Genomic DNA, 13,269 nt, shown 5'->3' on the forward strand with positions numbered 1-13,269 from the left:
CTGATAGAGAAGTGTTTAGAAAAGGTTAGACCTTTTAACCTTTCTTAGGACCCCTGACCAGCTTAGAGTAAGGCAGGGCAAAAGAAATTAAGAGTCTTCTTTCTCACAAATTGTGAAATACAGCATCTGGTCATAACTTCCAACACCAAAAATTAAGGATTTTATTTCTCATCTTATGCTGAGAACACACAGGAAGTATTTTTTGTTCAATCCTGAAGGAACAAAACTTACAGAGCCTTCTACTACCACATCTGTGGTTAATGCGGAGATCTCCCCCGCTGAGCTATTGTGTTTTATTGTGTTCTCACAGGGGGACCGCCCCCCGCCAGCACACACTGATCAGCGCTCGCAGCCATTGGCTACCAGTTCTTAACGGATGCTGGTTTTCCAGCATGCTCATTCAACAGAAGCCACTCATGAGACTGGCTTCTTTCAGACGAGAAGTTGTACGCACAAGCTGAAAGTCAGATGGTTCCTGCCAAACCAACCATGTTCGGACAATTTTTGGTGTATGTGTACCCAGCTTAAGAATACTGATGTGGCAGGGGTCATGGCCTGAGTGGCATGGTGTGAAGACATCTGGGCTCTGAGCTCTGGCGGCCCTGGGCAAATTCCTCTATACAGCAGCGATGTCCAACCTCCCTGCTCTCCCCAAATTATGTCTTCCAAATACCCCACTTCCTCACACCCTCCCGGAGGCAGTGGATCGTGGGCAGGCTTCAATTATTTTTTACCCCGCACCCAGCTGGCTCCAGAGCTGCAGCCAAGATCGCGCCCGGACAGGAGGCCTCACAGCACTCCTCCCCTGCTCACAGTGGCAGCACTCCTGCACCATCAACCTCCTTGCAGGTACTGTGCCCTAGTCCCTCGTCTCCCTCCTGCTCAGTGGACAGGTCTCTCCCTCTAGAAAAGCTTGACACCACAGAAGCTGACTGGGAAAATATCAGAGCTCTACCTACTAAGCGGACATTCAACAACTCATTGCAGCTGTGGAGCTCTCATGCAAGCAGGCTATAGAAGGGATCAGAGAGGACACTGTGGTCCTGGGGAATAGATTGGAGGCTTTGGAGACTAATCATGAAGAAATTCTGCAGACTGTTACTACTTTGCAGGAGACTGTTGTACACCATGAAGATGTATTTAACTCCTTATTAGACCAATTGGATGACCATGAGAACAGGGATAGGAGGTAGAATATCCGTATTCGTGGCCTTCCTGAGGCAACCCGCATACCTGAGCTGTTGCCTATTGTGCAAGGCCTGTTTCACTAAATCTTGGGTGACTCTGCTCCTGAAATAATTGAATTAGAAAGGGTCCATAGAGCAGCCCTCCTGCCTGTTCCTTAAGCTGTGGATAAACCACTGGATATCATTTGCAAATTGCATAGATATTCTGTGAAAGAAGCGATCATGAAAGCTGCTCACAACTTGCCACGTATCGATTTTGATGGTGCCAGCATAGCCCTTTTCCCGGATTTATCCACAAGGACTATCATGCAAAGGTGTGCTGTTCTCCCTCTGCTAGACGCCCTGCGTGCAGTCAACGTACCTTATCAAGTGGATTTCCCTTTTCGCCTGATGGCTTCCCGGAATGGCAAAACCACGATTCTGCATACTAAGGATGACCTATCGCACTTCCTTACAACACTGGAACTTTTGCCAACTGATTTCCCAGACTGGAGATCGCATAGTTCCATCCCATTTCCACAAAGTCCAGATCACTGGCAACAAGCGTCTTCTAGACCCCGCAGGAGAAACCGCACAGGCCACAGAAGCCTAGACTCTGGCGCTTCTCCCCCAACATGATTTTTCCTCACCCGCATTCGTTGCTCTGACGGTTGTGGTTGGACTCAAGTGCCTTTTTCCCCTTTGCTTACTTACTGCATTTTATTTAACTATGATTGTCATTCGGTAGTTCAAACGGGAAATGCATTTGTCGACTTCATATCTGCATTGGGTCTTCTAATGTTACATTTAGTTTCATAATAGCCAGTCATGGAATCTGTTCTTATTTGCACTGCTGCTGTTTTCACTGCTTTGTATATTGTTACTGGATTTGCCAGGGGGTTGTAAAGTGGTGTTTTTGCTATGTCCCTGGTCATTTCCCCCACTTTAGGCTGGCCCCTGGCGGAGGACTTACATTCTGCGATTTTGCAGTGGGGGTGACACCCTCGGCGAGAGGTTTCTCTCCTCTTTCCGTGGGTATCATGCCTTTAGGTAGTCCACCTTTTCTCCTGCGGACCTTATTGTTTTTCTTTTTCTCTTTTTGTTTTTTTTACTGGTTTAATATGTTTTGTATCCGGGTGATTGAAGGGGTCCGAACTCATCTGTTTGATAATGCTTATTCAATGTCTTTAGTTCTGCTAATCTGGAGGAGTAGTATATTATACACACTTGGTTGTGCATCCCCTTTTATGTTGTTACGATGGCTAGCAAATTGAACATTTCGTCCTATAATGTTCGGGGGCTTTGTTCCCCACAGAAGAAGGGTTGTCTTTGGCAGGAATTGCGTCACCTGTCCCCAGATGTTATATTCTTGCAGGAGACACACTTCTCTGCCAACTCCCCATATGCCTCTTGTGACTTTTGACCAATGGTGTCATAGTACATCCCCTATTTCTAAGGCCAGGGGGGTTTCGATAGCTCCGGAAGTCCTGCCCCTTTTCTCTTTTGTCTCAGCAAATTGACCCAGAGGGCAGTTTTTTATTTCTTAAAGGTTTAATACATGGACATAAATATACCTTTGCAGCGATTTATGCCCCAAATGCCCACACTGTTAATTTCATATCTACTACCCTTAAAAAATTGATGGACTTTAGGGAAGGCGTGGTGATTCTGGGGAGTGATTTTAATATTGCCTTGGACCCTTGTCTGGACATGTCCTGTGACAAAACATCTAAAGCATGTCAAACAGCTTTTGCGAGCTCCTCACTTGGTGGACAGCTGGCAGGTGATGCATACTTAAGATAAGGACTTTTATTCTATTATTATTCGAAGACGCACAATTCCTACTCATGTCTAGATCTGCTTTTTATTGACCAGTTTTATCTGAGTAATGTGGTTTCTTCTTCAATTAGTTCCATAACAATTTCCAATCAATCTCCTGTAATGTTGTCTATTTACCCCCCAGCTGCTTACCAGACTGAAAAGGTGTGGAGACTTATTGAGAACCTGCTGCATGAGCCAGCTGTTTTCGAGGTGGTCTCTCGCTCACTAAAATCTTACTTCGAAACTAATTCCTCTGAAGACATGTCCACACAGGCGTTTTGGGAAGGTCACAAAGCTGTGATCAGAGGTGAACTGATAGCCCATGGCTCTCAGATTAAAAAAGAAATAGAGAGGGAGATTGTGGAATTGTTGGATAAAATTCATGCCCTAGAAATTAAACATAAAACACGCTTTGACCCTTCGGAAGCTCAGGCACTAGAAACCTTACGCACCACATTTTCTCAGTGCTTGGACCTTAGAGCCAGGGACAAACTTAGATTCTATGTCTAACGCTTCTATGAACATGGGAACAAATGTGGTCACCTCCTGGCTAGACAATTAAAAAAACAGCAGGCCTTACGTCATGTTCATGGCATCACAACACAGACTGAACAGGTGGAGGACACTAATGCTAACGCTGGACTGTTTGAACAGTTTTATGCCTCTCTTTACAACCTCCCTACCAACTCCCCTACTATGGATGAGGTGACTCAGACTACTACTGTGCAGCCATAATAAACACCCCAGATTGGCATATGACATCTTACATAGACATAAGATGGACGGTGGAGTAGGGCTCCCGGATGTGGTTTTATATTATAGAGCCTTGGCTCTAGTGCACATTCTAAACTGGCAGCATGATGTCCCGACTAAACTGTGGGTTTCACTAGAGAAAACAATGGTGGGGAGGAATCCAGCAGGTGCCCTTTGGATCCTGACTGCTTCCAGAGGACTATCTGACTGGACGTCACCCCTGACTCGAACCATAGTTTGGGATAGAATGAATGGGTCCAGATTATATGCTCCTGGGACATCCCCACTAGCTCCACTGGGGGGTTACCCTTGGTTCCCACCAGGAGAGGATCTTGGATTCTTTAGCTCCTGGGGAGTGGATGGAGATTTTTCCTGTGCCAAATTTACCCCTCAGGGTGCCCAACTGCCTATCCACCTCCCTGCCTATCCATGTCTTACAATCTACATATGGGACCTTCCCACTGGTGGATTGGAGGCACCTTCAACTGACTAATTTCTTAACTGGGTTGAAACCTAAGCTGCAACCTAGACATGCCCTTAGGCCATACGAATCTATGTGCACTAGACTCCCAAAACTCTAGACATTAATTATCCCAAATGTATAAACTAGTGTTGAGTATGCACTCTACATCGGTTCCGTATTACGAAAGGGAATGGGAGAAGGAACTGGGCTTGGAACTTACCTCTCCTCAGATACATAGGCATATTAAATACCTCCTCCATCAGTTCCCCGTATCCAGTCCTGTTATAAATTTCTCACTCGATGGTATAAAACCCCATCCCATTTAGCTCAGATATTCCCCACTGCCAGTGCGATCAACGTGATACCTTTCTTCACCTTTGGTGGACCTGCCCCCAAATTGCAGCCTTTTGGGATACAATCACTCCTTGGATCCAGAAACTGACATTAAGCCATATAGAAAGATCTCCCTTCTGCCTCCTCTTTCACGTGACCTCATCTTCTATGAAGTTGTATAAAAAAAGCATCACTCCCCATCTACTGAACGCAGCTAAATCTTTAATTCCTAGATTTTGGAAATAATCTGCTTGGCCAACACTTTTTGACTGGAAGAGGGAAGTAGATGCAATTATGGAAGCTGAGCAATGGGTGCACATGGTTAGGAATCAAAGGGAGAAATTTAAAGCTTTATGGCATGGATGGATGCACTATTCCTCTGAGATATCAGATGATTGATTATTTTTCTGTAGATTTGATACATTGTATACCCCTATGTTGTTGTTTATACCCACCCGGGTGTTGTTTTTTGTTTCTTGGGCAGGGGGTTTGTTTTACTCTGCCTTATTTCCCCTATCCCCTACCCTCCTGTTTCTTTGTTTGCCTGGCCAATGTGAATGTATTTGGTGACACTTTTGTAAATTTTGAAAATGTTAATAAAGATTGATTATAAAAAGAATACTGAAGTGACACCTTCCTTTAATAAGATATTAGGAAAATTTTGTTTTTATCTCCTCTGTAGTCATTGGAGCAGCTATTAATTTATTTGGGCTGTTCTGGATTTCACAGTTTCCTGGTTCGATTTTTTTTCCTGCATTCTGGAGGCTTCCAAAGCATAGAGGGTCAGGAAAGTCAAATGGGCACCGTGAATATTCATGGTGCCTCAGCCAATCCCTAGGGAGGTGTGCCCAGTAGGTGGATGTAGGGGGACATATATATTCAGAAACCTGGAACAGCCTGGGTCTGGTCCTGCTGGAGGATTTCCAAGCCTCAGAGGCTGCTGCCCCTTTGAGGCAGTCCTGCTAGAGTTGGCTGATGGTCATCAAGGTCCCAGTTGTGGCAGAGCTAGGGGGCCTATTCCTAATTTTGTCTGGAGCTGAGGATTTGGTTTGATTAACTCACTAAAGGAGTGCTTGGTGGCAGCTGGGGGATGTGCAGCTGCCCTGGGATATTGTAAGTACTGATCCAAGCTCAAGAGTCAGTGATTGTGTGTTTCTGGGGTGCCAGTTGCAGCTATTTCTGAGACTGTTTCTACTGGGTCTCCATTCTGGCCTTCCACTTTGTTTTTGATTTAAAGACTGTTCAAAGAAGTTTCATTTAGCTGAGTTTGTCCTCCTGTTACAAGTCAGTAGTTCTGGAGTATCCCATACCATCCCAATCCCTCTCCTGTTATAAGTTGTATGAGCAAATAAAATTAAAAAGATATCCCCTAGACTGTTTAATGGACCCAGAGCTAATGGACTGTTGACTGTGTGATGGGCAACCTCTGCACTGTTTGGGGAAGAACCTGTTAAACATCAGCGGCTCCTCCAGCAGTAGTGCTACACAGGGAACAGTTATACAAAGCACTCCTTTATGTTTGTGTAGCTAATAGTACATCCAGCGAATAGCAAAGATACAGCGTAATTACAGAGTGTAATGTATTACCACTTGTAAACAGCTAATTCAGATCTTTTAGCCCTCATTAGTGGCAGGCATGGAACACATGACTTCATGTTTTGGGAGTACCAAACTTAAATAGCTAATCGCTAATCAGTATTTATTAAATGATGTCAAATTATGTCAATAGGCTGGTTTTACATTAGAAATATTTGTGAAAAACAAAGATCACATGGTGGTGATTTCCTATTTATTTCAAAAGATGTCTACTTAAAATGAGTAGAAGGCAGCAGTATGTTCTGTGCTGTCCATAGTGCTGAAGCCACAATAGACTGATTATACGTTTTCAAACCTATTCAATACAATGCAAAAGATATAAAATTCACACTTTTTATCCCAACTACAGTAGTTCCTGATCCACAGCTGGCTTATTTCAGAATAGTTTGCTTAAACATTATTTAAACAGTTTCTTATATGTATTAACAAAGCATTTTTTAAAATTATATATGGGGTATTCTAGACAGTAGTACAAGTCTTTACTTGCTTACTTGTTGACAGGGAATGGTGGTAATTAAATTTTTCCAGGGGTCACTACTTTCATCACTGACCACAGTGGTAAAATAAGTACACTGCTCAAAAAAATTAAAGCAACACTTTTTTTTATCAGAGCATAGCATCAAGTTAATTAACCTCCTGAGATATTGGTCAGTTAAGAAGCAGAGGGGCTTGTTAATCAGTTTCAGCTGCTTTGGTGCAATTACTCTAGGAGAGCTGAACAGGGCCATAGAAGGTCCTTAACCCATCAGCAGGACTGGAGGAAAAGGATGAGCACTGCCAGAGCCCTACAAAATTACCTCCAGTAGGCCACTGGTGTGAATGTCTCTGACCAAACAATCAAGAACAGACTTCATGAGGGTGGCCTGAAGGCTCGACGTCCTCTAGTGGGTCCTGTGCTCGCTGCCTGGAACCATGGAGCTCAATTGGCATTTGCCAATGAACACCAGAATTGGCAGGTCCACCACTGGCGCCCTGTGCTTTTCACAGATGAGAGCAGCTTCACCCTGAGCACATGTGACAGATGTGAAGCGGTCTTGAGAAGCCGTGGAGAATGTTTTGCTGCCTGTAACATCGTCAGCATGACCGTTTTGGTGGTGGGTCAGTGATGGCCGGGGGGAGCATATCCATGGAGAGATACACAGACCTCTACAGGCTAGACAATGGCACCCTGACTGCCATTAGGTATCGGGATGAAATTCTTGGAACCATTGCCAGACCCTACGCTGGTGCAGTGGGTCCTGGGTTTCTCTTGGTACACAACAATGCCTGGCCTCATGTGGTGAGAGTATGCAGGCAGTTCCTGGAGGATGAAGGAATTGATACCATTGAATTGCCCCCACACTCGCCTGACCTAATGCCTGACCTAAATCCAATAGAACACCTCTGGGAAATCATGTTTCGGTCCATCCGATGCTGCCAGGTTGCACCTCAGACTGTCCAGGAACTCAGTGATGCTCTGGTCCAGATCTGGGAGGAAATACCCCAGGACACCATCCGTTGTCTCATTAGACAAGCACGCGGGGGCCATACAAACTACTGAGGACCATTTTGAGTTGCTGCAATGAAATATCAGAAAAATGGACTGGCCTGCTGCATCATTTTTTCACTTTGATTTTCGGGGTGTCTTTGAATTCAGTCCTCTGTAGGTTGATAATTTTCATGTCCATGAAACAATGGGGCATCCTTACATTCCTAACACATTATCCAGTCCATATCAGTATAGATATCCAGCATGAGATTTTTCCCCATTGAGATCTGATGTGTTTTCAAAGTGTTCCTTTAATTTTTTTGAGTAGTGTATAATAATCAATATGAAGAATGCCATAATGAGAGAACACTGCAAATGTTTTATAGATTTAGTGTTAACAATCCATGAAAAAGTAGTCATGACTTAAAAACACATTAAATGTTTCTGCTGAAACATTATGGGTATTAGTAATGGCTGAAACATTTCTCTTCTTGATGATTGAAGCATTACCATTACATCAGAAAACAGTGCTTGTGATAATGCAGCTTCATGTTTCATTTTCTGTGTGGCTAAGGTTCCATGTACACGGAACACTTCTGAATGATGGAAACTGACTGCTGGAAAACGTAGGTTTAAAAAACGTCTGTTTAGCCGCGTTTGCATACCGCGTTTATCAGCATTTGTGTTTAGAAGCGTTTTTAACCACTTCCTGTCCGGACACTTTTACCCCCTTCCTGTCCAGGGCAATTTTTAGCTTTCAGTGCTATCACACTTTGAATGACAATTGCGCGGTCATGCAATACTGTACCCATATGAATTTCTTACCATTTTTTTGAGACAGATAAAGCTTTATTTTGGTGGTATTAATCACCGCTGGGATTTTTATTTTTTTTACTATGTAAATGAAAAAGTCCAAAAATGTTGAAAAAAAGTGCAAATAAATACTATTTCATCATAAATCTTGGCCAAAATTTATTCCGTTATTTTTTTAGTAAAAAAAAAAAATCCAAATTAGTTTATAACCAAAAATTATAATTTTTTAACATTTTTATTTTTTTTATATTATTTTTTATTTTTATTTTTTTTTTTACATACTGTCACCCTAGCAGTACAGTGTCACCATGGTGACACTGTACTACTTGTGGGGGGTGATGAAGATTTTTTTTTTTTTTTACACTGATTGCTTTTACACCCATATAGGATGTAAAAGCAATCATTTCTCTTTCTCTCTGTCTGCATTCTTGCAGTCATTGAGAAGTACTGAGTGAGCTGTGATTGGTCACAGCTTGTCACATGGTACAAGGCTGTTGTGAATAGCCTTGTACCATGTGACCTCTGTGATCATTCACAGATTTCACACGTAGTAAGCAATGATGTCACAAGTGACATCTTGCTTACTACTTTGCATGTGATCACTGATTCGCCAATCAGTGATCACATGATCGGGACCTCGTACAGAGGTCCCGTCCGACGATCGGTGTTTCACTGTGTCCGGAGGACACAGTGGGCACCGGATCGCGGTGGTGCGCACTCCCAGGGAGCGCGCACAGCTAGAAAAGGTGGGTGCCGTTTAGGAATGGCAACCCGCTCCTGGACTGCCACCACCCTGCTGTTTATAAACAGCAGGCGGACGGCAAGAGGTTAAAGATAACCTCAGGAGACCTTCCAAAATGCCCAGAATGCTGTGACAAACAGTAACAAATTAACTATTTCAGACTTTTTGAGAGAAATAGAGAGAGCAGCATTTGTTGAGATTAGCTGTCTTTTCTTTTTTGGTGTTTGGATGTGTTCCAGCTCATTTCTGTGCAGAAATTATTGCAGCAGTGTCTAACATATTTTCTTTTATGCAAAACCTCAAAGTATGGTGTACCAGGACCATTTGCGTACTGGGAAAACACTTTACATGCATTTTTCATGATGAAAAAAGGCTCTGGACAGCATCTGGAAATGGAAGAGTTCAAAAAATTTTCCAAATATAAACACTTATAAACGCGGTTAACCACGTTTACACGCGTTTGAAGTTTAAAATGCTGATAAAATCTACTCCTGAATGCAAGTTTGGTGCATTCAAAAAAATTACTGTAAACTCAACTGCCTGTAAACGAAGATGTGTACATGGGCACATAAGAGAACATTAGGGAGAGTTCAGGGGCTGCTGAAAAAAACGCAGAAAAGCTCCTAAACGTGAGTTTATCAGCTGCAGTGTACATGGAGCCTAAGATTGTTATGTAAGAGATTTGCCCAACATACAGAGAGTCAGAGGGAGCATTGATTTATCTGTTTGTGTAACACAATACTAAAGATACATTATGCAATAACAAGGCAAAATTGTTAGGGTTTCTCCAAAAAAGGTAAGCATTAAAATAGTCATTCAAAATACTGAATTGATATGGAGTTACTTAAAGTAGTTGTAAAGTAGTAGGCTCAATGTTTTTTTACCTTCATGCATTCTGTGCTGAGCAGCCATTGCCTGGTGCAGTTCCAACGCAAAGAGAAGACAACTTGCCTTGTTTTAATGACGTAATTCCACACCACTGCGTTGCCTGAACTACATGCACTGCTTTTTTTTCAGCGCAGCAAAAAAAGCATCATAATGGCACTGCATTGAATAGATCTCTCATTTGTGTCATTTCAATATAGTGCTAACAAAAAAAAAGGAAAATCGGTACACAGTGCAATGTGCCAGGATCGGCCTGGTTTGCTTGTATGAATAAGCCTGTACCCTGAGGTTCACACATAAGTGTTTTCTGCAGCGTTCGGCAGAAACGCAGTACAGTCCATTTAACATGATTTCCTATGGGATACGGTCACATCTATGCGTTTTCACCCAGTGTGTTTTTTAGAAAGGATCAGGGACTATTTAAACGCAAAAGGTTGCATTTTTGGTTCTATGGACAATAGAAACGCTGCAGAAAAGCATGTATTGTGGTTTTGCTGCGTTTTTGCCATGTTTTTGATGTGTTTTGCATTTAAATTTGCCTAGCAACAAGAACAATAAAAAAATAAACCTCCCCAGCAAAACACATCAAAAACACGGCAAGAATGTGGCAAAAACGCAAAACCCAATGCAGAAACGGTTGAAATGCAACCTGCTGACGTGTGAACCTAGCCTTAGTCAGCGGTCACACTACTGCGATTTAAAATCCCGCCATTTGTGTGCAATTTCAGCAAGATTTCTGAAGACTTTATTACTACTTGTGAAGATTTTCAATGATTTCTTGCAATTTGCAGTGCGATTTCCATTGTATTCTATGTTTGTGAAATCTCAACAAAAATGCAGAAAATGTAATGCAAGAACTACTTTAGAAATCGTGCTGCAGAAAATCGCACATGTTAAAATGGAGTTCCACCCAAAAGGGAAAGTTCCACTTTAAGCCTTTTTCCCCCGCTCCCCATTAAGGATTGGCACCTTTGGGGAGCGGGTACCCAAATTTGTCAGGTACCCGCTCCCACATCTGCTGCAATTGCCTAAGGTGATCGGAAGCGGACGTTGTCCTCCTTCCCTGTAGTCTTCTGGGACACGTGACAGGTCCCAGAAGACTACGGGGCCATTCACAAAGCGCAGTGCTTCTCGCGCATGCGCAGTGGGCACCCAGCTGTGAAGCCGCAAGCTGTCACAGCCAGGTGCCCGCACTGAAGATGCCGGCGATGGTGAGGAACAGGTAAGACTGGCCATACACTATACAATTTTCTGTCCAATTTTTGCCCAATTTCATTTAGATTTACCTTCAACTATGTAGTGCAAGGGCCTGCCTAATTTGATACAACTGTTGTGTTGTTCAGGTTTGACCTCCTATTATATGGTTTTTGGTAAATCTATTGCAAAAATCTCAAGAAAATTGTATAATGTATGGCCAGCCTAAGTGTCTGCATTTTAAAAGTCAGCAGCTACAGTTTTTGTAGCTGCTGACATTTATTTTTTCAGGTGGAACTCCGCTTTAAGACACTAACATTCACATTCAGTAGATGCGATTTCAATTTGCAAATCGCACCTGAAATCGCACTTAGGTGTCCGTTTATGACACAGAGAATAGCTGCGATTCAAAGGATCTCAGCTATTCTCTGGTCATTCACAGTTTATGACACTCAGGAGATCATGTCAGCCCTTCACTGGAGATTGTGTTCTCCCTCCAGATTCTCCAGCCCAGAGCTGGAGAATCAGAGGGACCGCAAACTAAGCAGCAATAATTTACCTCTGCTTAGTAAACTGATCTTTTACTGTAATCTTGCAAGATTATAGTAAAATCAGCCGTTTTACAGCGTTTGTAGACCGTTCTCCAGCGTTTGGAGACCGTTCTCCCTTCGTTCGGAGAACTGCTTCATAAACTGCATTCACAGGAGAACTGTGTTCTCCGAGAATGCCGGAGAACTGAGCAGCGATCTATTACCGCTGGTTCATAAACGGACACCTTAGCAGCGATAATTTACCTCTGTTTAGTAAACTGATCTTTTACTGTAATCTCACGAGATTATAGTAAAATCAGCCGTTTTCCAGCGTTTGGAGACCGTTCTCCCTTCGTTCGGAGAACTGCTTCATAAACTGCATTCACAGGAGAACTGTGTTCTCTGAGAATGCCGGAGAACTGAGCAGCGATCTATTACCGCTGGTTCATAAACGGACACCTTAGATAGTAAGCGCCTGTTGTGAACGTACAATATGTAAAGCTTTGTGTACATTGTTGGTGCGATATAAATACCTGCAATAAAGTGTCATCACTGCACTTTGCACCGCCGTAATAAATAAACCCGACGGCAATATTTAAGGCTGTGCAAACTGTAGTAGGAAACTGAAAAATGTTACAAATGATAAAAGATAGCGATTGGAATATGTTGTTGTCCTGTGCTGCGTACAGAGAATGAGTGAGGCAGCATTGGAAGACAACAGGTCCTACCTTGTACTTCAGCTTTTATTGGTTCAGGACACTCCTGGCGGTTTTTGGAGAAGAGGACTTCTACCACAGACTCCACTCTGTTATCTGCGCTCTCCATGTCTGGTACACAGCCTCAGCTCCGCCAGCCTGACACTTCTTCCCCTCCCAGTGTATTTATAGAGATGTCTTGGTCAAAGTACAGCATGGCTGATAGTGTGTTATAACTGCTCAATGGCTGACCAGCCCCTTCACTGCCTCACTCTCCTCCTCCCTGTGTCAGGAACCAGGAGCTTATCTCTATCCTACACAGAAAAAGACTCACAGAAACAGATGCCGGCTTAACCCGTACTGTGCCAAATGTCATTCCTGTCACGGGCATGTGGTGACTACGCGTCAGCAATGTGCTGGTTTCATAGAGGATATGAGGAAAAAAGAACATCTGAATGTTACGTATACAGCAACTACCACACCTTACTAACCATTCTGTATCTGCTACCCCTCTCTGCCCCTCCACTGGCTTCCCATTGTCCAACGGATAAAATTTAAAACATTAACAATAACATATAAAGCCATTTATAACTCTGCCCCAAATTACATCACCAATCTTGTCTCCAAATATCACCCAAACTGTACTATCCGCTCCTCGCACGACCTCCTGCTCTCTAGCTCCCTTGTCTCCTCCTCCCATGCTCGTCTCCAGGACTTCTCCAGAGCTTCCTCCATCCTCTGGAACTCTCTACCCCAATTTATCAGACTATCGCCTACTCTGCTCACTTTTAGGCGATCTCTGAAAACCTA

General features: G+C 43.2%; 1 protein-coding gene across 1 annotated transcript in view; it reads right to left on the minus strand.

Moving 5' to 3' along the window:
* Positions 1–12,711, minus strand: part of BCO1 (beta-carotene oxygenase 1) — a gene marked incomplete at its 3' end in the record, with an annotated part of 50,567 nt that extends 37,856 nt beyond the window's left edge. The window contains exon 1 of the mRNA XM_089689771.1: positions 12,493–12,711. Coding sequence (XP_089545897.1) covers positions 12,493–12,589 — 97 coding nt within the window. The remainder of the gene's footprint in view (positions 1–12,492) is intronic.
* Between the last annotated feature and the right edge of the window lie 558 nt (positions 12,712–13,269).

This window comes from Staurois parvus, unplaced genomic scaffold (assembly GCF_062004578.1).
Source record: "Staurois parvus isolate SC_StPar_1 unplaced genomic scaffold, SC_StPar_1.0 ptg000498l, whole genome shotgun sequence".
In the NCBI taxonomy this organism is placed as follows: domain Eukaryota; kingdom Metazoa; phylum Chordata; class Amphibia; order Anura; family Ranidae; genus Staurois; species Staurois parvus.